A 24,822-nucleotide genomic window follows, 5' to 3' on the forward strand; every position below is an offset into this window, starting at 1 on the left:
CTGCACTCCTACACAAAACCACCAAAACAGGTCATTTCAGTTCAAAGTCAGCTGGATTGACTGATTATTTTGTGATTTATTGATTATCAGAATTGAGAATCATTGGGTCAACCTGTCTCTGAATTCTTTCTGATAAACTTTTCATTTTTCCTCCCCTAAAGTGTGTGAACTTGGATAAGTTGGAGCCGGTGGCTAACGAAGAACGTTTGGTAAACAAGTCCATGCGTCTGCTGGATGATCGCAAGTTCTGGGCTGGAATAGTGTTTCCTGACATGCAGTCCAACACGTCTGATCTGCCGCCCAACATCAACTACAAGATACGCATGGACATCGATAATGTGGAGCGCACTAACAAGATCAAGGATGGGTATGATAAGCTACATTTTTCTAATTATGCTACGAATTTGTCCGTACAGCTTCAGGATGGAGAAAATCAACAGGATTTGTACTTGTCATTGAGAGCTAACGCTTGTGTTTGCTGTAGATATTGGGATCCCGGTCCTCGAGCGGACCCCTTTGAGGATCTGCGGTACATCTGGGGCGGCTTCTCCTACCTGCAGGATGTGATTGAACACGGAATCATACGAGCTCTGACGGGCAGCAAGGAGAAAACTGGAGTTTACATCCAGCAGATGCCTTATCCCTGCTATGTGGACGATGTGTAAGAAATATCATGTTGCTGCCTTTAAATTAAATTATTACTCTGTACATTCATGATCAGGTTTCCTTCTCAGGTTCAGACAAAAACAAGCGAGGTACTCCATCCGTAAAGGTTTATATATTGTCGTGCATAAAGACCAAATTTATACTGTGGAAAAACAAATTATATAAATATGCATAAAATATTATTTGAGAAATATTTAGTTCCTATTACCTTAAATTATTTGTTAGTATTGTTAGCTGTATTATTTATTTGTTTATTTATTTACATATTTTTATTATTTAATAATAAATTAAAAAAAAATTTTTTTTTCATTTAAATCTTTTTTATTTATTGAAATATAATTTTTATTAGATTATTATTAATTTATATATTATAATCAATTTTTTATTATTTATTTAAATCTATTTTATTATTTGCATTTATTTGTTTGTTTATTTATTCTTTTAAATCTAAATATGTATAGTTTATTGATTTATTTGTTTATATATTTTATTAATTTCATTTATTTTTATTTTAATATTTTATTTTATTTAAATTGTTTATTTATTTTTGATAAAATTTTTATTCATTTCATAGGCAGCCGACTACTAAGTTATCATACCAACTGAAATGGAACCTCATAAGTGACCAATTTGGTGTGCCATACATTTGATTTCAGTAGAGTTTGGCATTAGCTTTGGTTTCTAACCAAAGAATGTGATACTATAATCATAAAAAGACTAATATTGTCAAAATAATGGTGAATTATTCATTACATTGAGCTTATTTCAGTGCATTATGATTCTATTTTTTTATGGAAGCTTGTTTCCGCCACTAAATAAAAACATTAAAAAGGTAATTGCGACTTTATATCTTACAATTCTGACTTTATAACTAGCAATTGCAGGTTTAAATCTCGCAATTTTGAGAAAAAAAGTCAGAATTGTGAGATAAAAAGTCACAATTACCTTTTTAATTTTTTTATTTAGTGGCGGAAACAAGCTTCCATTGAGGCATCTTTTAGACATCTTTTGGAACAGCCGTTATTTGTGTTCATGCTGAAGGTGTAACCCATCCTGTCTCCTCTGCCCTAGTTTCCTGCGGGTAATGAGCCGCTCCATGCCTCTGTTCATGACTCTGGCCTGGATGTACTCGGTGGCCATCATCATCAAGGGTGTGGTGTACGAGAAGGAAGCACGGCTCAAGGAGACCATGAGGATTATGGGTTTGGATAATGGCATCTTGTGGCTGAGCTGGTTCATCAGTAGTCTCATACCACTGCTCATCAGCGCCGCCCTGCTGGTGCTCATCCTGAAGGTGCGTATTGCTCAGTTTGTCTATAAAAAATATCACTCTAACAACAATTCAACATGGTTTTGTTTGTCATCGTCTGTTCAGATGGGGAATCTCCTGCCGTACAGCGACCCTGGCGTAGTCTACTTGTTCCTGGCCTCCTTTGCCGTAGTGACCATCATGCAGTGTTTCTTGATCAGCACGCTTTTCTCTCGCGCTAACCTCGCCGCGGCCTGCGGGGGCATCATATACTTCACCCTCTACCTTCCATATGTGCTGTGCGTGGCCTGGCAGGATTACGTGGGCTTTGGTGCCAAAGTAGTAGTGGTGAGTGTGAATTATGTGAAAGTTATTCATCAGCTTAGAAATGACCCTATGCCAGGGGTTTTTAATTATTTTTGATGCCATGGACCCCCAAATATGATCATCCTCATGCGAGGCATCTATATAGTTTCTTCTATAAAGACCCAATATATACTGTGTAAAATTAATATTATAAAGATGTCTAGATCTGGAAAATATTTTAGTTATTTTTTTACTCATTTATAATACTGTAATGATGTATTATTTATTTACTTATTCATTATAATGTAATTTGTATTCATTTATGTGAATCTAATTTTTATTTATGTATTTATTTTAATATAATTTGTATTTATTTATGTACTTTTTTATTTATTTACTAATTTAATTTAATAGCATTTTTATTTATTTATTGACTTATTTTAACCATTTTTTTCTCTACTTATTTATTTTAATATATTATTTATTTATTTATTTTAATAAACAGATAAATAAAAAATCTACTTAAACATTTATTTTCTATTCAATTAAATGAAGTAAAATTTCTACTCATTATACTACTGTACTCTTAGATGTATTATTTATTTACTTATTTATTTTAATGTAGTTTTTATTTATTAATTTTATCTAATATTTATTTATTATTTATTTAATACACATTTTAATACATCTTTTTATTTATTGACTTATTTATTTTAACCTAATTGTTCTTTACTTATTTATTTCAATCAAATTTGTATTTATTTATTTTAATCTAATTTTTATTTACTTATTTATTTTAATCCATTTATTAAAAAAAAAAATTATTAATTTTCTATTTATTTAAAAAAAAATTAAATTAAATTATTAATTTTCTATTCAGTTAAATTAAGTAGATTTTCTACTCATTATAATACTGTACTGTTAGATGTAGTTTTTATTTATTGATTTATTTATTTATTTTCATCTTACTTTTTATTGAGTATTGTTATTATTTTACATTTTTTAAACCCCTGCCTTGTGCTATTTATGTGTGTTTGACATGACATATTGAAGGCCTCTGTCTCTCTTTCCTCAGAGCCTCTTGTCTCCGGTGGCGTTCGGCTTTGGCTGCGAGTATTTCGCTCTGTTCGAGGAGCAGGGTGTGGGCATACAGTGGAGTAACCTGCTCTCCAGCCCCATGCAGGAGGACAGCTACAATCTCACCACTTCCATCTCGCTCATGCTCTTCGACTCTGTGCTGTACGCCATCATGACCTGGTACATCGAAGCTGTGTTTCCAGGTAAGTGGCATTTGGTGAAGATGTAATTCATGCTTGCAAGATATTGGGTGGCTTTGTGAAGTTTCTCATGATGTAAAAACATTCTCACAGGCCAGTATGGCATCCCACGTCCCTGGTACTTCCCATTCACCAAGTCCTACTGGTGTGGAGAGAAATGTGGTTGGGTTACAGCAGCGCCGACCAACAAGAAAGAAAATGCTGAAGGTAAACCAAAAATCTAACATACTGTATATATAGGTTCTGTTTGGTAAAAGAAAATCAGTTTTTTGGTTGTGTTTGATTTATCTTCTAGCTGTATGCATTGAAGAGGAACCAGCCCACCTGGATCCAGGTGTTTACATCGAGAACCTGGTGAAGGTCTACAGCAATGGCAAACTGGCAGTGGATGGTTTGACTCTAGGTTTTTATGAGGGTCAGATCACCTCCTTCCTGGGTCACAATGGCGCTGGAAAAACCACAACCATGTAAGACAATTCAACACAAGATCTTAACAACATCTGATGCTAATAATATGCTGATGTTAATAAGATAAGCTCAATATTTCTTGCTTTCTCAGGTCTATCCTCACTGGCCTGTTCCCACCCACCTCGGGCACTGCTTACATCCAGGGCAAAGACATCCGCACCGATCTGAGCGCTATACGTCAAAACTTGGGCGTGTGTCCGCAGCATAACGTCCTCTTTAGCATGTACGTTGCCACCAGAAACACATTTTAGAAGCTTAGTTGTTATGTGTATGCCAAAATAATAGTTTTCTAGCTCTAGATCCAGATTGTATTCTTCTCTATGTGTTCCAGGCTCACCGTGGAGGAACACATCTGGTTTTATGCACGTCTGAAGGGTTTGCCTGAGGAGAAGGTGCAGTCTGAGATGGAGCAGATTGTGATGGACCTCGGCCTGCCTCATAAACGCAAATCACGTAGCAACCAGCTCTCGGGTATGGAAATTATATCATGCAACAGCAGAGATTTTGCTGTACCATTTTTATAATTTTTTAGTGTTTCCCTTTATGCAAATGCTTATACTGTGGCTAGGCTGAAAGATTAACCGTTATGGTCTTTATAGGAGGAATGCAGAGGAAGTTATCAGTAGCACTGGCGTTTGTTGGAGGGTCAAAGGTTGTGATCCTGGATGAACCGACTGCCGGAGTTGATCCTTACGCTCGCCGTGGCATCTGGGATCTGCTGCTGAAGTATCGTCCAGGTATAGGTGGATTCTGACTAAGCCAACATTGTCGTTTTTCTCTTCCTGAAACATTCCATTAAGCCGTATCGTTTTACCTTCAGGCCGCACGATCATCCTGTCCACCCACCACATGGACGAAGCTGATATCCTGGGGGATCGTATTGCCATCATCTCCCATGGGAAGCTGTGCTGTGTGGGTTCCTCTCTGTTCCTCAAGACCCAGCTGGGAACGGGATACTACCTGACGATGGTGAAGAAAGACTTTGATCTCTCCGCAAGCTCCTGCCGTACTTCCAGCAGCACCGTCTCCTATTCTAAAGGAAGTCTCAAGAAGGTAGGGAAGATGATTAATATGCATTTTGACGGATGTGGAGTGGGTAATCTTCATATTCATATTACTCAGCCTATCTGAAGTTTTCTTGGTGCCATATTTTGTGATTTTCTTTGTCTCTGTAGGAGGACAGTGTATCTGAGAGCAGTTCGGATGCTGGGCTGGGCAGCGACCACGAAAGCGAAACCACCACCATAGGTATGTGGCTGGGTTATTATCGTTAGGGATGTGTCCAAAGCCAAATAATTTACTCGGAAAGACACAGATAAAGAATAACACGCTTAATAATGATAAAATATATCTTAATGCTTTTTCTTGGGGAAAGGCAAATGTTTGGGAGCGAACACAAAAGGAAATCTCCTTACATCTCTTATTTTTTCCCTCATCATGTCTCTTTAAGGGCTCCGTAGAATGCAATATAATTATTATCCATGCCTTTCCAAGGTATTTGGCTTCAGGCACATCCCTATCAACTACAACTAAAACTATTAAACACATTTTTGAAATAAAGCTAAAAAAAAAAAACTAAAGCAGGAATATTAATTGGAAAAGTTAAACTTAAAAAGTTAAAGAAAAAATTGGAAATGCTACTTTGGCAACTAAATGAAATAAGTTTAAGCTGAAGCACTAAAATTACTAACAAAAATAGATAAAAGCTAAAACTGATCTAAAAAATAAAAAAGTGAAAGCACCACTGAAATTACACAAATTACTGAAAATTAATTAAAACTGAAAATATAAAGATCAAAAACTTAATAAACTTTAGTTAATAAACTTTTAAAGGGATAGTTCACCCCAAAATGAAAGTTATTTCATTATTTACCCTCATGTCGTATATTAGTTTCTAGTCATACATGTGTGCTCTCTCATCTCTTTCCATATTCCAGATGTTTCCCTGATCTCCAATGTGATTTTCAAGCACGTCCCTACAGCCAGACTAGTTGAAGATATGGGTCACGAGATCATGTACGTTCTTCCTTACGAGTCTGCCAAAGCCGGAGCGTTTGTTGAGCTCTTCCATGAGATCGACGACCGGCTCACCGACCTCGGCATTTCCAGCTATGGCATCTCTGACACCACGCTGGAAGAGGTAACATTACTGAATAAATGAAATATCTCTTTATTTACTTCCATTCATTCCATGCAAGAATGTGAATATACTTAATTTGTGTTTGTGATTATTTTGAGCAGATTTTCCTCAAAGTGGCAGAAGACAGCGGCGTTGATGCTGAAGTGTCAGGTAAAACAACTCATTTTTCTTTCATTGTTGTCAATTCTAGATGTAATCCTGTAGTGTAGTACATGGATATCAATAAACACGTGAGTAACTATGCTTTATGTCGTCGATCAGATGGAACTCTACCTGCACGAAGGAACCGCAGACACGCTTTTGGTGACCATCAGAGCTGCCTGAAGCCTTTCACTGAAGACGACTTTGATTTCAATGACTCAGAAGGTGATCCAGGTACTTACTTTACCCATCCTTCATCCATCCCACTTATTTTGAATATTTTTTGAGTTCTGAACCTTCATCTCATGTGTTCAAGATTAGATAGTTGATGTGAAAAGCTGTCTAGAGCTTGCCGATATATTGAATATTTACTATATTTTGATATTTATAATATTTTATAATTGTTGTGAATATTTGCAAAGTTTAATTTGGAGTTTATGTCTGTGATTTTGTTCAAAATTTCTGTATCAATGAATCAATTTAAAACCGATTGTCATTAATTTATCTGCACTACTGATTAAATTGTGGAATAATTAAGATTTTTTTTTTATGTTTTTAAAAGAAATTATGTTCACCAAAGCTGCATTAATATGATCAAAAACAATAATATTATTAAATATTATTAAAATGTCAAATAACTGTTTTCTATTCAAATATATTGTAAACTGAAATTTATTCCCCTGAATTTTCAGCATCATTGCTCTAGTCTTCAGTGTCACATGAACCTTCAGAAATCATTCTAATATAAAAATCTGCTGCTAAACCTTTGGACGATAATGTAAATAGATAAATATTATATTGGTGTTTATTGCTATATATTGTTACACTGATGCATATGAATGAAAATACATTCGTATTCCTTGTTACATGTCATATGGAAAACAATAAATCGTAACCTTTTTTCTTTTGGTGGACCTGCAGAATCACGTGAGACGGACTGGTTGGGCGGCGCTGATGGTAAAGGTTCGTACCAGGTGAAGGGCTGGAGTCTGAAGAGACAGCAGTTTGTGGCTTTGCTCTGGAAACGCTTCCTGTATGCCCGACGTTCCCGGAAAGGTTTCTTTGCTCAGGTATGTTATTCATGTAATATTTCATATTAAGATTTTCCTGAGTTGTCTGTTTGCAATTCCTAATCATGTCCTTAAAAAACACATCATTCCAGATCGTGCTTCCTGCTGTGTTCGTGTGCATCGCTCTTGTCTTCAGTCTCATTGTCCCTCCTTTTGGAAAGTATCCTAGTCTCGCTCTGGAGCCCAGCATGTATGAGGAGCAGTTCTCCTTCTTCAGGTACACACAACCACCCACACACTGTCTGTGATTTAATTCCCATGATTCTTTGAGAGTCTAATAATTGCTTTCTCACTACAGCAATGATGCACCTGAGGACAGGCATACAAACGGGTTACTTGAAGCTCTAATGGACAGTCCGGCCTACAACCAGCAATGCACAGATCAGCAGAACGATGTGTGAGTCCTCAGACCTTTTCCTCATATCGCTTTGCTGTTGTCCAACATTAAAAGGGCAGCTTTTAAAAGCATCATTACGTTCACAATTTACACTAGAAAAAAACGGTAACCCAAAAAATTATTATAACATCTAAATGAACTGGTTTTATTCAAGTCAAAAATATTATTTGGTTTGTTTAAATCAAGTAAAAAGCAGCTCAACAATTGCAGCTTTCCACTTTTTAAGTGTAGAAGATGCTTCTGGTTAATTGGGTCTTTAATTCTAACTATCCAACAAGTTCAAAAAGTTTTAAATTTGTGGATTTTGAGAAAAATTGTTTTAGTGCAAGTGCAATTTGAATATATTTTTATTAATAATAATTATTTATTCATTTTTGTGAAATAGTAGCAAATCATGTCCGATTAAAGATGGAGAGTGGGTGGTTCCAGAGATTCCCGAGACCGTTCAGGACATTTTCCTAAAAGGGAACTGGAGTATGGAAAACCCATCCCCTCTGTGCGAGTGCAGTTGCGAAGGAAGGAAAAAGATGCTTCCGGAGTGTCCGCCTGGAGCAGGAGGTCTGCCACCCCCTCAGGTAGACATATTTACCAAATACTGTACTTCTTCAATAGAACTATTATTTTTTATTATATGTTTCAGTGACAGCACAACAGTGTGTTCATTGGTTTTGTCTTCTGCTTTTCCTTAGATTAAAGTCACTGCTGCTGAAACTTTGCAGAATCTGACAGGCAGAAACATTTCTGACTACTTGGTGAAAACATACGCACAGATTATTGGGAAAAGGTGGGTTAAGCAAATCCAGAAGTAAAGACTTGCTTGAAGTTCCCGGTTATCATTCTCATGGCAACGCTTTAACTCTGTCTTGCTTTGTCTGTTCAGCTTGAAGAACAAGCTCTGGGTCAACGAATTCAGGTATGCTTATCACTTCAGATTTGTTATTGATGAGGAAAATAAGAATAATGCAGTGGAAGATTTGGACCTCAACACTCTTTCTCATTGGCTGTCTTACAGATATGGTGGATTCTCATTGGGTGCCAGAAGCTCACAAGCCCTCCCCGATGGCGACGAGGTCGCCGATGCCATCGCTCATATTCGTAACCGCTTCAGTCTTCAAGCGGTATGTCTCAAGTTTACGATGTTTGAATATCAGCTATAGGGCTCATAAACTTGGAGGCAGTTGTTGCACAATGTTTGAGATTTACCTGCCTTAACCCTGTCTTTGTTTTGCAACCCATAGGGTACAGCATCTGACCGCTTTCTGGGAAGCCTGTCCACTTTTATCCAAGGTCTTGATACCAAGAACAATGTAAAGGTGTGTACACTGCATTCTGGCTGGATGTATACAGACATAGATGAGTCTGGATGAAAGGTTTATACATGTTAGGAATATATATATATATTCTCAAGTGGTTGATTGTGTAAATGTGTCTTGGCACGATTAATTTCTCAATAGAATTACTGGAGTTTTAACACATTGTTAACAGTATTAACAGTATTAATGCACAGCTTTAGTTATTGTCTAATAGAAAATCGGCTAAACTTAAGGTGCTGTTATATAAATTTTTATTGTAAGGTATTTATGTCCTTATTTTATGTTTTGTAATATTATTATTGATATTTTATATATATATATGTGTGTGTGTGTGTGTGTGTGTGTGTATATATATATGTAATATTAGTAATTAAAAAACTTAAGAACTACAATTAAATATATAAAGAACTACAAATCCATAAATAACTTAACAGGAACAAGAATTGAATTGTTATTGATGTATATTTATTGTAAGATTATACAGATAGATAGATAGATAGATAGATAGATAAAGACCTACAAGTCTTTAAGCAACAATTATATATGTACATACATATATAGAAAATTGATATTTGTAAAAAAAAAAAAAAAAATATATATATATATATATATATATATATATATATATATATATATATATATACACACATATATGTGTATTTCATGTTATTATTACATGTTTATAGACTTTTAGATATATAATAAAGAACTACAAGTACGTAAATAATTTACAACAACTATGTATATGAATATATTTTATAGCAACAAATCCAAGAGGTTGAGTGTGTTAGAGACTGACACACTGCAGGCAGAAGTTACAGTCTATTATTATGCCAGAGCTCATACACACTGATTGCACAATGTCAAGGAGCTTTAAGGGCTTTTGTTGCGCTATAAGAGCAAGAAGAGTGACATGATTGTGTCCTATTCCAGATCTGGTTCAATAATAAGGGCTGGCACAGTATTGGATCGTTCCTCAGTGTCATGAACAATGCCGTCCTGCGTGCTAATCTGCCTCCCGGCCAGGAGCGGTCCAAATTCGGCATCAAAGCTTTCAACCATCCGCTCAACCTCACCAAAGAGCAGCTCTCACAGGTGGCGCTGTAAGTAACCATGACAGCAGTTCACACACTCAAATCCATGTACCTGAACAGTCTTGATCTCTGACCTTTGATCCCATCGACTTCCCAGAATGACAACCTCAGTCGACGTGCTGGTGTCCATCTGCGTCATATTCGCCATGTCCTTCGTCCCGGCTAGCTTTGTGGTGTTCCTCATCCAGGAGAGAGTGAATAAAGCCAAACACATGCAGTTCATCAGCGGAGTGCAGCCCTTCCTCTACTGGCTAGCCAACTTTGTTTGGGACATGGTGAGCATGTTGTAATGTAAAATGGTAAAATCTTATTCTAAATATGTCAGTATCTAATAACATGGCTTTTGACTGATTGCATCTTTATATTTTAGTGCAACTACATTGTCCCGGCAACCCTTGTCATCATTATCTTCATCTGTTTCCAACAAGAGGCCTATGTGTCTTCCACCAATCTTCCTGTTCTTGCCCTCTTGCTGTTGCTCTATGGGTAAGATGGGCCTCAAATTGCCTTACTATCTTGTATAAACTACTGTTGAAAAGTTTGATGTCAGTAAGGCTTTTTCTTTGAAAGATATTAATGCAATCAGTTGATCAAAAATGACATGTATAATGTTACAAAATATTTTTTTCATCAAAACATTACCGATTAATCAGAGATGCTCAAATCAGCATATTAGAATGATTTCTAAAGAATCATGTGACACTGAAGTCTGGAGTAATGATGCTGAAAATTCAGCTTTGATCACAGGAATAAATTATTATTATAAATTGTAATAATCGTATTTTTTGATCAAATGAATGTAGCCTTTGAATAGTAGTGTATGTCAGATTTTTATAGACGTGTTACATCTCCAAAAATATGTCACTAATATGAAAGCTTTGTCCATTTCTTTGTGTCCATCTAGGTGGTCCATAACACCCCTGATGTACCCGGCGTCATTCTTCTTTAAGATTCCCAGTACAGCATATGTGGTTTTGACCAGCGTTAACATCCTCATTGGGATAAATGGCAGCGTATCCACATTTGTCCTGGAGCTTTTCGGCAGCAACGTAAGTTTATATTTCTAAGCTGTGCTTGATTTATATATCTTATAACTAATGCAATCTAATTTGTGATGACAATAGTTCAGCACCCTTCAAAAGAAGCCCTAAACTAACTGTGGATGTTTCTTCTCATTTTTATTTCAGGAGATTGGAGGCATCAACAACATCTTGAAGAACGTGTTCCTGATCTTCCCTCACTTCTGTCTGGGCAGAGGTCTCATTGACATGGTGAAGAACCAAGCTATGGCTGACGCCCTGGAGAGATTTGGTGTGTACAATTCTCACAAATACATTATTCAAGTGAACCAATCAAATCCAAATTATTTTTTAAAATCTTACAGTAAAATGTCCTTTATAGAATGTCTGTTTAGAATTGCTGGACTAACCGAACAGAGAATGTTCTCAGAACGTTCTGGCAAGGTTCTTTCTTAACTCTAATAGAATGTTCATTCAAAGTAATCTGGTCTTTAATAATGTTCTCGGTTACATTTATTTTACAGTATGTGTACTTACAGTGTACTTACCCGAGAAAGTACTGTTAATATAAGGAAACTACATGGGTTAAGGTTAGGTTTAGGGGTATGTTCCTGTATATAACCCAGTTATTGTAATTGCCATAATAAGTACATAGAATGTACATGCGGAACAGAACTGTAAAATGAAGTGCTACCATGTTCTCTAAACATTATCACAAAAACATCGTTCATGGAATGTTTTTTTTTCAGAAACATTTTTGTTGGATGTTTGTCTAACTTGTTTCAGAATGTTCAGAGAACATTTAAAAGTAACATTCCCATAATGTTTGCAAAACGATCAATTGAACATTCACATAACAAAAACAAGTATTTCACAACATTTAAGAAAAAATTTACTTTTTGAATGTTCGGAAATAACATTTTCATTACTTAATGGGGATGTTAGAAAAACATCCTTAGAACATATTTTTTGTTAGCTTGTGGTTTAATGGAGCTGAAAGTGTTTCACCCCAGATATTGTTTAAATAATTGCTGATGTTGGGTTGGTTTGGTTTGGGGCCAAGGTCAAAGTCAAACTGACATCTTGTTGTGGACATAACATGTCCTGGATCATTTCCATGGAAAAGCATAAGGATCGCAGCTGCTCAAATATGAACAAAATGTCATTCTAAGAAAGAAATCAGGGTCGAATGAAACGAAATTTAGTTTGTAGACCTTGGCTCATTTCCAAAACCTAGTGAGCCACCTACAGCAGTGTATCCTTCGCTGAGAAGGTTGTCCTACAATGCACTGCTATGAGCTGAGTGGGGGGAAAAAAACATTTAAAAAAAATATTATTTATTCAGTAGTGAAATGTATTGATTAAACAGTTTTTTCTAATTAAACAATGATTGAAAACTGTCAATTGAAAATGTTCATCCCAGTATTTGTGTGTACTGCGTATTTTATACTTCTTAGAGTATTTTGCCATTACTGCGCATGCAACACGTTAAATCAGTTGTGCATAAATTCTGGGTCTGCTTCTTCTGACATGATGTTTCTGAATGTTTTCAGGTGAGAATCGATTCCGCTCTCCTCTGGCGTGGGACATGGTGGGCAAGAATCTCTTTGCTATGGCCATAGAGGGCGTGATTTTCTTCTGCATCACTGTCCTTATCCAGTACCGTTTCTGCATCAAGGCTAGGTAACAATACTTTCATACCCTCACTGTGCCATGCAATTTTAAATATATATTTTAATGCATGAAATAAATGTTCTGTTTTGTTATTAATAGGCCGGTTAGCACTAAGCTGAAGCCCATCGGAGAGGAGGATGAGGATGTGGCCAGAGAGAGGCAGAGGATTCTGGGTGGAGGAGGACATACTGATATTCTGGAGCTCAAACAGCTCACCAAGGTGAGCAACATCTCACACTATTTTTAGCTGCAGTTTTGGTAAAATGTTGCAATTTTTAGTTATTTTATGTTAAATAATAAAAATTTTAATTATATATGTACGTCTATCTATCTATGCACATATATAGGTGGCTCAAGCTAGCTTTTGTCACATAATAATTATTGCATCAGTATTGTTGTTTAGTTAAAATAATAATATAATAATATTGCTCATTCTGCAGGTGTATAAGAGGAAGCAGAAGCCAGCTGTCGACAGACTGTGTGTGGGAATCCCACCAGGAGAGGTGAGATCATCTGTCTGTCTTCTTAGTAAATAAAGAACTGTTTTTAGTTTAGTTAGGCTGGTCTTGTATGATTAGAATAAAGCGATGGCGAATGGGGTTTAGATGATATTATGTTCTTTCATCAGTGTTTTGGGTTGCTCGGTGTGAACGGAGCTGGAAAGACAAGCACCTTCAAGATGCTCACAGGAGATTCAGTTGTCACTAGTGGAGAGGCCTACTTGGCAGGAAAAAGGTAAATAAATTAAAACATCATACTACTAATTTAACGTTTTCGAATAATATTAATATTACATTTTTTGTGACTTTGAGGTCGTCGACATGCTATTCTCGTAACAAATAATGCTAACATTGTTTCCATCATGCATAGTATTTACATAACATTTCAAAAATGTGTTTAAGTGACACTTTGTATAATAATACCAATCTCTTGGCTTGTTTTCTGCAGCGTGCTGACAGAGATTGATGAAGTGCATCAGAATATGGGCTACTGTCCACAGTTTGATGCCATCAATGACCTGCTGACTGGCCGAGAACATCTGGAGTTTTACGCCATCCTGCGGGGCGTCCCCGAGAAAGAAGTGTGCGAGGTCAGTTTTTAGCTGAGAGGGAAAGTCAAAGTGTTGTGTATTGCGTTGCGGCTGATTATCGAGGGATCTGATTGGTTGTTTGTTTGTCGCAGGTGGCGGATTGGGGCATTCGTAAACTGGGTCTGATGAAGTATGTAGACAAAGCGGCAGGAAGCTACAGCGGGGGAAACATGAGGAAGCTTTCCACCGCTATGGCGCTCATTGGAGGACCACCAGTGGTGTTCTTGGTGAGTGTGAGGTTAATATACTACCCAACTTTGAGTTCGTTTAAACCAGTGGTTTTCAACTAGTGCATCATACACCAAAAATATGTCATAGGTCTGTATTTGATGAAGGAGAGCAGGGAAAAACTATGCTACATGCAAATAATAAAATGCACAAACTGCAAATGCATAATAAAATGCAAATGCAACTATGCAATTGTGCATAGAAAGTATAGCAAAATAAATAAAAATATAAACAAAATAATATCAAAATGTGCAATTGCACCTAGTTATTTTAGTGTAGCGAAATATATAAAAGCTAAATAAAATAAAAAATAATATTAGCAGCATTTAAAAGAAAGGAAAAAGTATGCAGTTGTGCAAAGTGATTGAAGTATAGCAAAATATATAAAAGCTAAATAAATAAAAATAAAAGCTAAATAATATCAACATTTAAAAGGAAGGAAAATGTGCAATTGTGCAAAGTTGTCAAAGTATAGCAAAATATATAAAAGCTAAATAAAATAAAAATAAAAGCTAAATATGATTAACATTTAAAAAACCAGCTCTTCATATAAAACAAGCATAATTTTTGGCTGCCAAGAGCATGAAACCATCAAATTGGAGCAAAACCAGAGTAAAACCTGAATTCAAACAGTCCTAATACACCACATTACCGACCAAAAATCATTTAATTCTCTAAAAAGCCCAAAAAACCTTGCATATGGGTGTATATAGGTCATCTGCATTTCAAGAAAAGATCTTTTGACATTCATTCCAGTTTAGATCTGAGCAGTTGTGTAACAGTCCTCAGATTGGCCGCTTGGCAGAACTCTTTTTCCCAGAACAAAAGCAATACCCATGCGGCCTTTGGCTCTTGCCACATTTTTAATACGCTATGAAGTGTTTAATTCCCAAGGAACCAGGTTACACTCGGCAGTTCTAACAAGGCAGTGCAGCGCTCCACTTTTCTGGTGCCCGTCAGTCAGAATCAGGAAACATGATCACGCTCTTCCCTCTCTTTATGGTGTTCTGCTTGTGTTTCCTGCTGAATTTGTGGGCGATGGTTAACCTGGCTGTCGCTGTTGTTACAGGACGAACCCACCACTGGGATGGACCCCAAAGCCCGGCGAGCCCTGTGGAACTGCATCCTCAGCATCATTAAAGAGGGACGCTCGGTCGTTCTGACCTCACACAGGTGAGAGAGGAAGAGAAGCATTAGGGGTGCCACGCCCTAAAAAGCATAATGTTGTTTATCAAAGACTTGTTTACATGACTTTTCTGTTTCTTCTGCAGTATGGAGGAGTGTGAAGCTCTCTGCACTCGTATGGCCATCATGGTGAACGGCAGGTTCCGATGCCTGGGCAGTGTGCAGCACTTAAAGAACAGGTTGGATGTTAACTGACAACAGAATTTTGATTCATTCTGGAGAATCGATTCTTTTGAATGGGTTTACTGACCCCTTTGCTCCTGCTCCAGGTTTGGTGACGGGTACACCATCATCCTGCGGGTGGCGGGAGCCAATCCGCAGCTGGAGCCGGTGATGGAGTTCATCGAGCGGGAGCTGCCGGGCAGCACCCTGAAGGAGAAGCACAGGAACATGCTGCAATACCAGCTGCCCTCGTCGCTGACCTCCCTCGCCCGCATCTTCAACATCCTCTCCAAGAACAAAGAGCAGCTCCACATCGAGGACTACTCCGTCACGCAGACCACTTTAGACCAAGTAAGAATGCTTCAAGATTTTATGCCATATAGATAAAAAAACAGCACTTTTGCAATACACGAATTGCAAAATTATTTGTTGACTACTCCTAGTAAAAAACTATTCCAAAGTCTATTTAAAAAATGTATTTAGATACCACTTATAGTACTTTTGAACCCATAGTGTCCTATAAGTGGTAGCTAAATATATTTTTTAAAATACAGAGATAGTGTATTAAAATCACATTTTAGTTCATATTTCATGGAGTCTCACAGTTGAGTACACTTAGATGTTCTTAATATTATCTTAAGAAGTACTAAGGAAGATTTTTTAGTATATTAAGTACAAAATTACTTTAAGTACATTATAGAAATGTACTTTTTTCACCTGGGGAGTCTGAGTTGCTTTCACATTCGTGTGAACCGCGCCACAGTTCCAGTGCATCCGAACTCAAAGCACAGGTAATCTCGGGTTCAGTACCCGGTGTGCTCCCGGGTCCGCATGACAGCTTTCACATTACCAATTTTTCATGCGAACCGTGCTCCGTTTCGAACTAAACTACCAGTGTGAAAGCACCCTAATACTTTTATTCAGCCAAGATGCATTACATTTATCAGAAGTGACATTTATAATGTTACAAAAAAGTATCACAGTTTCCACAAAAACATGAAGCATCAAATCATCATATTAGAATGATTTCTGAAGGATCATGTGACACTGAAGACTGGAGTAATGATGCTGAAAATTCAGCTTTGATCACAGGAATAAATTAATGTATTCAAATCGAAAACAGACATTTAAAACTAATAGTTCACAATATTACTGTTTTTACAGTATTTTTGATCAAATAAATGCAGCCTTGGTGGACATAAGAAAATTCTTTCGGAAATATTTTAAATAATTTTGCCGACCCTAAACCAGAGAACAAAAACAGAGGTTTGCAAAGGAATGAAATGCCTCAAAATAAAAAAATAAAAACACCAAATCCATTGTGACTTATTATATATTTTTGTGTTCTCATTTCAGGTATTTGTTAATTTTGCCAAGGACCAAACAGATGAGGACCACTTGAAAGACATTTCCATTCACAAAAACGATGCCGTTGTGGACATTTCTCAACTGGACGCCTTCCTCATAGACCAGAAGGCCAAAGAGTCAGTGGTGTGATCAGCCATTCAAAAATCCACCTTTGTGGGACTAGCGTGTCATTTGTTTTTGTACTACTTTTTAGTTTTTTGTTGTATTTCAGCTGTGTGTGTGCTCACATGCGGGCACTGGACCTGAAACACACTACTGAAACAAACCAATGCAAATCAATGCAAAAAAAAAGAGAAAGAAATTCAAGTAAAACGCCAACGACAGCGAGGCTGAGCCTGGTGCTCGTTGCTCCGTCACGGTGAACGCAGGGAAACTTGAAGCTGTTCGCTCCACTAGCGGTGAATATTTGATTGACAAGACGTCTGCGGAGTTTCTATCGAAAACATCAATCAGACACTGCCAACGAGATGTCTAATTCAGGGCCGAATTCATCTCCTCATTTAGTACAGGATTCAAGCTTTGCATTTCAGCAACTCTTCTTGGTCTTTGTACTTTATTTTTTAGATATGCATTTTAAAACTATACTCAAAAGATATTTTGATGCAACGATGTGCAATGTTTCACTAAGTATTTGAAAGTGTGGTGCCTTGAAACAACACTCCGCTAATGGACTAGAAACGACACCAGGAGCGTCGAGCACACACTGTCATCTTAGCTAGAATGGATTTCGCGTCTACTGTAAAGACGGAGAGGATGACATTGGAAGGTTATTGCATGCTTTACATGGATGCCGTGTTTAGGACACCATTGTAAGCTCAAGCATGTTCTAGCTTCGTTATCCTAAAGTATTTTTTGTGTGGGTATCTACGGATGATCTCGAGGAGATTTTGGTGGGACTTCACTGGGAGATCCATAATTGTTTTTGTGTTCAAAACGGAGGCAAGTTCATATTGTGAAACTGTACAGAAGCAAATCATGTCTGTGCCAAAACAGGTCAAGTGATTTAAAATATTTCCAAATGAACGTATTATAAAGCAAACAAGTTGTCGGTGTTGGATATTATGCTAGTGGCCCTCAACAGGCTACTAAATGTTACATTTCTGTTGTTGTCTACACCGTGTGATTTGAAACAAGAGTTTCATTGTACAATAGGGCCTTAAAAAACAAGAGCTTACATCTTTTCATGGAAATGACATTCGTAGGCCGTTGGTACAGGAGTTAATTACTCAGGATGTGCCTCTTTATTCTGTGTAAATGCTTTAGTTTTCTGTAGTATACCACTTTTAGGATCTCGACCAATGCTCTCCATGGCACCGTTCTTGTTCGCCTACAGCGTGAAGTGACCAAAAGCAATGAGGTGCTACCGGTTGAATTTAATTTCCAAATCCATGAGGTGCTCTTTAGTCAAACACGCTCAGAAATTAAGCAACAATCCCTGCTGCACATTAGTGGAAGAAGAAGGAAAAAAGTATTGTCTTTGGTCCAAAACTGAAGCACTTTATAACAGTCAATGTTAAACTGGTCTTGATATTTAAAATTCACAACCAGGATGTTTTGTGTTTAACAAAAGATTAATCTGCAATTTCATATGTCCCACCATGGCCATTATTTTCTGTGTTACAATGTATGTGTTTACATTTTAAATATTAAAAAGCTATTTCAGTCACTCTTGTGTCCTTTTTTTTGGTTTGCTTTGTTCAAGTGCCGTGTGTAATTTCTGAACTGCAAGTGGCAGTCAAAAAGAATAGGAATAAATAGTGAAGAAAAGTAAGTCAGAGCAAAGTTTGCTAGCTTGCCTTAAAGGGTTAGTTCACCCAAAAATGAAAATTCTGTTATTTGTTACTTACCCTCATGCCGTTCCACACCCGTAAGACCTTCGTTCATCTTCAGAACACAAATTAAGATATTTTAGTTGAAATCTGATAGCTCTGTGAGGCCTCCATAGGGAGCAATGGACACTTCCTCTCTCAAGATCCATAAAGGTACTAAAAACATATTTAAATCGGTTCATGTGAGTACAGTGGTTCAATATTAATATTATAAAGCGATGAGAATATTTTTGGAGCGCCAAAAAAATAAATAAATAACGACTTATTTAGTGATGGCCGATTTCAAAACACTGCTTCAGGAAGATTCGGAGCACAGATGAATCAGTGTGACGAATCTGCTGTTCGGAGCGCCAAAGTCACGTGATTTCAGCCGTTGGCAGTTTGACACGCGATCTGAATCATGATTCGATACACTGATTCATTTGTGCTCCGAATCTTCCTGAAGTAGTGTTTTGAAATCGGCCATCACTAAATAAGTCGTTGTTTTGTTTTTTTGGCGCTCCAAAAATATTCTCGTCGCTTTATAATATTAATATTGAACCACTGTACTCACATGAACCGATTTAAAAATGTTTTTAGTACCTTTATGGATCTTGAGAGAGGAATTAAGTGTCCATTGCTCCCAATGGAGACCTCACGGAGCTATCGGATTTCAACTAAAATGTCTTAATTTGTGTTCTGAAGATTAACGAAGGTCTTACGGGTGTGGAACGGCATGAGGGTAAGTAATGACAAAATTTTCATTTTTGGGTGAACTAACCCTTTAAAGTGTACCTGTACTTGCATAGTATGTACTTGATTTATACACATTAATAATATTAAATAAATGTTAAACACTTGTTAAATGGCTAAAAGCATTAGAGTAAATGTTGATAATTTTTTAGAAATGTAAGTATTATTTACCAGAAGTGAAGGTCTAAATAGGCCCACTACCACTACAGTTATTTTTATTAGACTATAAAGGACAGACAGACTGATGGTTAAGTGATTGACGTAAAAAAAGAGACATACATCAGAATTATAATCACCTCCATCCGAATTAGATCAACTTAGAAACCAAGAGGCGACATCTTGATATTTTTTGGGTAACAGCCACTATGCGCGGCCGCCATTATGGGGTGAAAATACTAACTGGACCATCCTTCACATCTTACGCACCCAAAATCGGCGAATTTCACTGCCAAATCAGAAGCGCAATAGAACAGTTTTTTAAATTAAGTCACCAGTAAATTGTATGGCTCCTACAGTACATGTTGTATTGCCTTATATATGTTTTATTTTACCAGTTGTGGAATCCAACCATTCAACCTTCTGAGGTGTTTCATCGCCATCTAATGGCCTGCCAGCAGAATACAGCGTTTTTAGTCATTTCACGGATTCGTATGGGGGTTGTTTTGACAATGGTGTTGTCTCAAAGAAAAAACTTTTAACCATATTGTTGTCATGTAAACGTACCCTAAAATCAGTGGATACATTTTGCATGCTTTTGAGGCCTGCATGTGTTCAATCCCGGGCATCTCCACTTAAGCTTGTATGTTTAACGTTTGGTTGGTCTTACAAAGTTTTTTGGATTCTAAAGGGCCTGAGCGTGATTAAAGGTAAGGTAGGCAATTTTGTGTTTGTTTTATAAACACTTTTTGTTATACTGGTTGAAACTCTCTTCACATCCTGATAGCAATCAATAATAGAAGTGGTTTAAATATTAAAACATAGGCTACATAATCTTCCACAGAAGTCTAATTCCCAGACAGAAACATAGTGTGGCCCAGATCCGGTCCACATCTGATACATGTGGATTACATGCGGACCAGATGAGGGCCGAAACTGGGTCAAAACTATATTGCTGTCAGGGTTAGGACCAAAAAAATTCCGTCCAATAATTGCTACTCAAAGATCGCGTTTCAGGAGGGATCCCCCTGTAAAAATACCGATATAAAGTTGGTTTGACGTTGGATATTAGATATTCGATAGATATTCGGTCACGAAAATTTTCAATAGATTCTTTGTGAATAATTATAAATGTAAAAAAAGTGCCTTATTTGAAAGGTATTATAACATAGAACTAAGCACACATCGCAGTTTGTGAGTTTTAATCCTCTTTAATGTGTAGCAACATATTTTATCTCTAGCAGTGATGCGCTAGCGCTTAGGCCAGATAGGGACCGTCTACAAAGTACATGTGGAAGAAAAAACGATCTTATTTTTTTTTTTCACTTAAAAGCAATTTAGTGAACACACACAACGCTCACTCACAGAATAAACAATTTCAAAGACCTTATGTAGCTCCGCCCCTTTTCAGCGCTGCGCTCGCTCGTTATATTAAATATTCTTGTAAAGTAAATATTCTTTGACAGTGATGCCATTGAAATGTAGATCTACCGCAAAATGTAATTTCAAAGACAATTTTATAAAGATGGCGGTGCGCTTGTATACTGTACACAAAATATGTAATTGGTTATGTTATTAGTGCTACCAATACAATCTTTTCATAATTCCCACTAAGCAAAGTTATGTCCAGAAGACGTCTCTTCACAAAAGTCGTACATTGAAAAGATATCCACTGAGGAGCCAGAATAAAAGTTTTTATGACGTCTTCTGAACGTCCAATATAGACGTTCGTTGAAACTCTGTACAAGGTTAAAAAATGAGCATAGACAGTAAAACACATGTTCACACCTTTAGACAACTTGGCATCTGTAATTCACACATCTTTGGATTATCAAGTCAAGTCACCTTTATTTATATATCCCTTTTTACAATGCAGATTGTGTCAAAGCAGCTTTACATTGATAACTGGTATATAATTTTGGCTATACAACAGCTCTTAAAGAATGGTGTTAAAGCAGGCAGATCAAAGCACTGTTGAATATCAAATGTCAAGTGTCCCCAACTAAGCAAGCCAAAGGCGACAGCGGCAAGGAACCCAAACTCCAACAGGTGACATCAGGTGTTAAAATGGAGAAAAAAAACCTTGGGAGAAACCAGGCTTAGTCGGGGGGCCAGTTCTCCTCTGGCGAACAGTCCTTTGTTACGACTCGGGTTGCTATCATAAGTCGGATAGGATCGCAACATTCAAAGTATTTATTTCAGTTCCATCCAGTTGAGGATCGTATTCATCATGCCGGTATGGACGGTTTGTTGAGGAACTGTGCTACTGGCTATCGTGTTGATGAGGCCTTCACAATGGATGATCTAGTTGACTCGATCTCTGCTGATACTTCAGGGCTGCGTTGTGGTCGTGTCAATGTGCAGGTCCTCAATCTCACCTGGATATGGCCCGGATCCGGCTGACTACGATAAGCCTCGGGATAAACAGAAAGACTAATATTAGCGTAGATGCCATTCTTCTTCTGATGTAACGAGTACATCTGGTGAAGTGTTCCCGGTTCGGGCTGACCTAATTTATGCAGCCTAATAATCCTTTAACGGATTTGAAAATATAAATTCGAGAGAAACCAGATCTGAACAAAGACTTTCTAGCTCAGCTGGGATTTGAACCAGGAACCTTCTTGTTGTGAGGAGACAGTGTTTTCCACTGAGCCGCTTGTGCTTCCCTTATGCATAGACATACATACAAACATACATATATCATACTATTTTTCATGTTTATATGTAAAATAAAATAAAATTAAAAACATTTACAGGAACAAAACTCTGTGTAGATATAAACACAGATCAGTGTTTACTGAGGATTTTACTGTGAATGTTGTACATTTCAGCATCTATCCAAACAATGTTAAAAGAAACACTGAGACAATGTTTTTGAAGCAGTTAATGAGATAATTAAAGGGATAGTTTACCCAAAAATGAAAATTCTATAATTTACTCACCCTCAAGTTGTTCAAAATCTGTATAATTTTCTTTGTTCTGCTGAACACAAAAGAAGATATTTTGAAGAATGTGTTAAACTGAACAGTTTTGGGGCACCATTGACTTCCATAGTAGTTTTTTTCCTACTATGGAAGTCAATGGTGCCCCAAAGTGGCCTGGTAACAAACTTTCTTCAAAATATCTTCCTTGGTGTTCAACAGAACAAAGAAAATTATACAGATTTTGAACAACTTGAGGGTGAGTAAATGATGATAGAATTTTCATTTTTGGGTGAACTATCCCTTTAAGTGATCAAATAATAGATGATTGAACATTTGCTAAAATCAAGCAGAGGAGGATTAAACAAACAGCATTACCATCTTTACTTATTACTAACCAGACTGACTTTATTTCTGTCACACATCTACAGAGGTTATTATTGAGAATTAACAGAAGTTTAGATGTTGATGTTTGTTTCATTTGAAGTCACCATCAAGGTGGAGAGTGTTGCTAGTTGGGATCTTGGTCCTCATTCTTCTTCTGTTAGCTTTTATTTGGCTGTTATAACTGTGTTTGTAAAACACATTTGTTGTGGCAAAAAAAAAAAAGCCTAGATGAAGCAGGATAAGTTGTTATCAACTCCTTGTTATAGAAAAATGGTAAAATGAGCATCTAATGGTATGTTTTTAATTAAACTGATCTGAAGGTGGGTAAAAAGCATGCACAAGATTTGATTGAGTATATCATGAAGTCACACACATAGACATCATTATTTTGGATATGATTCACAATAATGGTGACAATCAAAACTAAAAAACTCATCCTTGTTTTGATTGTCACCATTGTTGTGAATCACATGCAAAATCTTGATGTCTGTGTGTGACGACATGATTACTCCCGCTCAAATATCTTGTGCACATGCTTTTTATCTAGCTTCAGGATAACTGATAATTTAATGCTATTGGTGCAATAATGCAGTTTCACAAGGTTGGTGGACGTAAATGCCAAATATAAACAGAAAATTAAAAACCGAAAAGTAGATTTTTGCTCTGTGATGATTTTGTTATCAACAAGAAGTTGATTTGGCTTTATCTGGACTTTCTTCGCCAAAACAAATGAGTATTGTCACAACACATTGTGACAAATGTGTCCCACATCTACAGCAGCCAATGAAAAGTTAACAGATGAAGTACAAGGACCAAGATCCCAACTAAAGCAAACACTCTCCACCACGATGGTGACTTCAAATGAAACAAACACCAACAAATAAATCTGTTAATTCTCAATAATTTCTGTATACGTGTGACAGTAATAAAGTCAGTCTGGTTACTAATAAGTGAAGCTGGTAATGCTGTTTGTGGAGTTTAATCAGATTTTGAGAGGTTCAGCATCTTTTACTTGCAGTTGATTTTATCAAATGCTGAATCATCAGTTAATTATCTCATAAACTTCAACATTGTTTCAGTGTTTCTTTTAACATTGTGTAGATTGGACTTATATAAACACAGATCAGTGTTCACTGAGGATTTTACTGTGTATGTTGTACATTTGAGCATCTATCCAAACAGAGTTTTGTACCTGTAAATGTTTTTTATTTTATTTTATATACAAACATGAAAAAAGTCTGAAATATATATAGTTTAAATATATATAGTATAATTTTTAAGTAATTATTCTATAAGTATGTGAATTTTATGAATGTGTCTAAGGGCAGAACAAGTGTCTCAGTGGAAAACACTGTCTCCTCACAACAAGAAGGTTCCTGCGGTTCGAGTCCCAACTGATCCAAAGATGTGTGAATTACAGATGCTAAGTTGTCTAAAGGTGTGAACATGTGTTTTACTGTCTATGGATGGATCCATGGCTCTTTTTTTTTAAACCTTGTACAGAGATCCAACGAACGTCTATATTGGACATTGTCGTGGAAATTCTCAATACAAATCTGACTTCACCACTGACAATTCAAACAACCTCCAGTTGTCAATATAATATATATAATACTCAGTACCAATACAGTACTACAGTACCTTCGAGGTAATTCCCATCCCGAATATAATACTACAATACCATAGTACCTTCGAGGTAATTCCCGTCTCGAATATAATACAACATAATACTACAGTATCTCGAGGTAATTCCCTTCTCGAATACTTCTAATACCCTTCCCAAAGTAAGGTGACGGCGTCCCGTCAAGAAGCTACTATCACTACCTCAATCACACATGAGCACACAGGTCTTTAGCATCTATACACTCTCACCGTCCTTCTCAGGTGTACGCTGGTCCGACACAGGATCATTAATACTAACTCAGAGTATTACAGCCTCACCCCGAGGGC

At 36.9% G+C, this 24,822-nt stretch overlaps 1 protein-coding gene across 3 annotated transcripts in view; it reads left to right on the forward strand.

Annotated features, from left to right (window-relative positions):
* The window catches only part of abca1a (ATP-binding cassette, sub-family A (ABC1), member 1A), a 39,222-nt gene extending 20,709 nt beyond the window's left edge, over positions 1–18,513 (forward strand). The window contains exons 13-50 of one of the 3 annotated variants that reach the window (XM_048196144.1): positions 162–367; positions 485–661; positions 1,738–1,960; positions 2,042–2,263; positions 3,297–3,501; positions 3,592–3,705; positions 3,794–3,965; positions 4,058–4,189; positions 4,298–4,437; positions 4,566–4,703; positions 4,787–5,019; positions 5,142–5,214; positions 5,904–6,106; positions 6,208–6,256; positions 6,368–6,481; positions 7,169–7,317; positions 7,410–7,534; positions 7,616–7,714; positions 8,100–8,289; positions 8,404–8,498; positions 8,595–8,627; positions 8,727–8,832; positions 8,953–9,027; positions 9,961–10,130; positions 10,219–10,396; positions 10,492–10,607; positions 11,026–11,170; positions 11,309–11,432; positions 12,694–12,823; positions 12,914–13,034; positions 13,255–13,317; positions 13,443–13,549; positions 13,763–13,904; positions 13,997–14,131; positions 15,202–15,305; positions 15,404–15,496; positions 15,587–15,830; positions 16,836–18,513. In XM_048196144.1, the coding sequence (XP_048052101.1) occupies positions 162–367; positions 485–661; positions 1,738–1,960; positions 2,042–2,263; positions 3,297–3,501; positions 3,592–3,705; positions 3,794–3,965; positions 4,058–4,189; positions 4,298–4,437; positions 4,566–4,703; positions 4,787–5,019; positions 5,142–5,214; positions 5,904–6,106; positions 6,208–6,256; positions 6,368–6,481; positions 7,169–7,317; positions 7,410–7,534; positions 7,616–7,714; positions 8,100–8,289; positions 8,404–8,498; positions 8,595–8,627; positions 8,727–8,832; positions 8,953–9,027; positions 9,961–10,130; positions 10,219–10,396; positions 10,492–10,607; positions 11,026–11,170; positions 11,309–11,432; positions 12,694–12,823; positions 12,914–13,034; positions 13,255–13,317; positions 13,443–13,549; positions 13,763–13,904; positions 13,997–14,131; positions 15,202–15,305; positions 15,404–15,496; positions 15,587–15,830; positions 16,836–16,976 (5,286 nt within the window). In that variant the 3' untranslated portion in view covers positions 16,977–18,513. The remainder of the gene's footprint in view (positions 1–161; positions 368–484; positions 662–1,737; positions 1,961–2,041; positions 2,264–3,296; positions 3,502–3,591; positions 3,706–3,793; positions 3,966–4,057; positions 4,190–4,297; positions 4,438–4,565; positions 4,704–4,786; positions 5,020–5,141; positions 5,215–5,903; positions 6,107–6,207; positions 6,257–6,367; positions 6,482–7,168; positions 7,318–7,409; positions 7,535–7,615; positions 7,715–8,099; positions 8,290–8,403; positions 8,499–8,594; positions 8,628–8,726; positions 8,833–8,952; positions 9,028–9,960; positions 10,131–10,218; positions 10,397–10,491; positions 10,608–11,025; positions 11,171–11,308; positions 11,433–12,693; positions 12,824–12,913; positions 13,035–13,254; positions 13,318–13,442; positions 13,550–13,762; positions 13,905–13,996; positions 14,132–15,201; positions 15,306–15,403; positions 15,497–15,586; positions 15,831–16,835) is intronic. The other 2 variants (XM_048196145.1, XM_048196147.1) reach the window with 2 other exon arrangements.
* The last annotated feature ends 6,309 nt before the right edge of the window (positions 18,514–24,822 follow it).

Source organism: Megalobrama amblycephala, linkage group LG7 (assembly GCF_018812025.1).
Source record: "Megalobrama amblycephala isolate DHTTF-2021 linkage group LG7, ASM1881202v1, whole genome shotgun sequence".
NCBI classification, from domain to species: Eukaryota; Metazoa; Chordata; class Actinopteri; order Cypriniformes; family Xenocyprididae; genus Megalobrama; species Megalobrama amblycephala.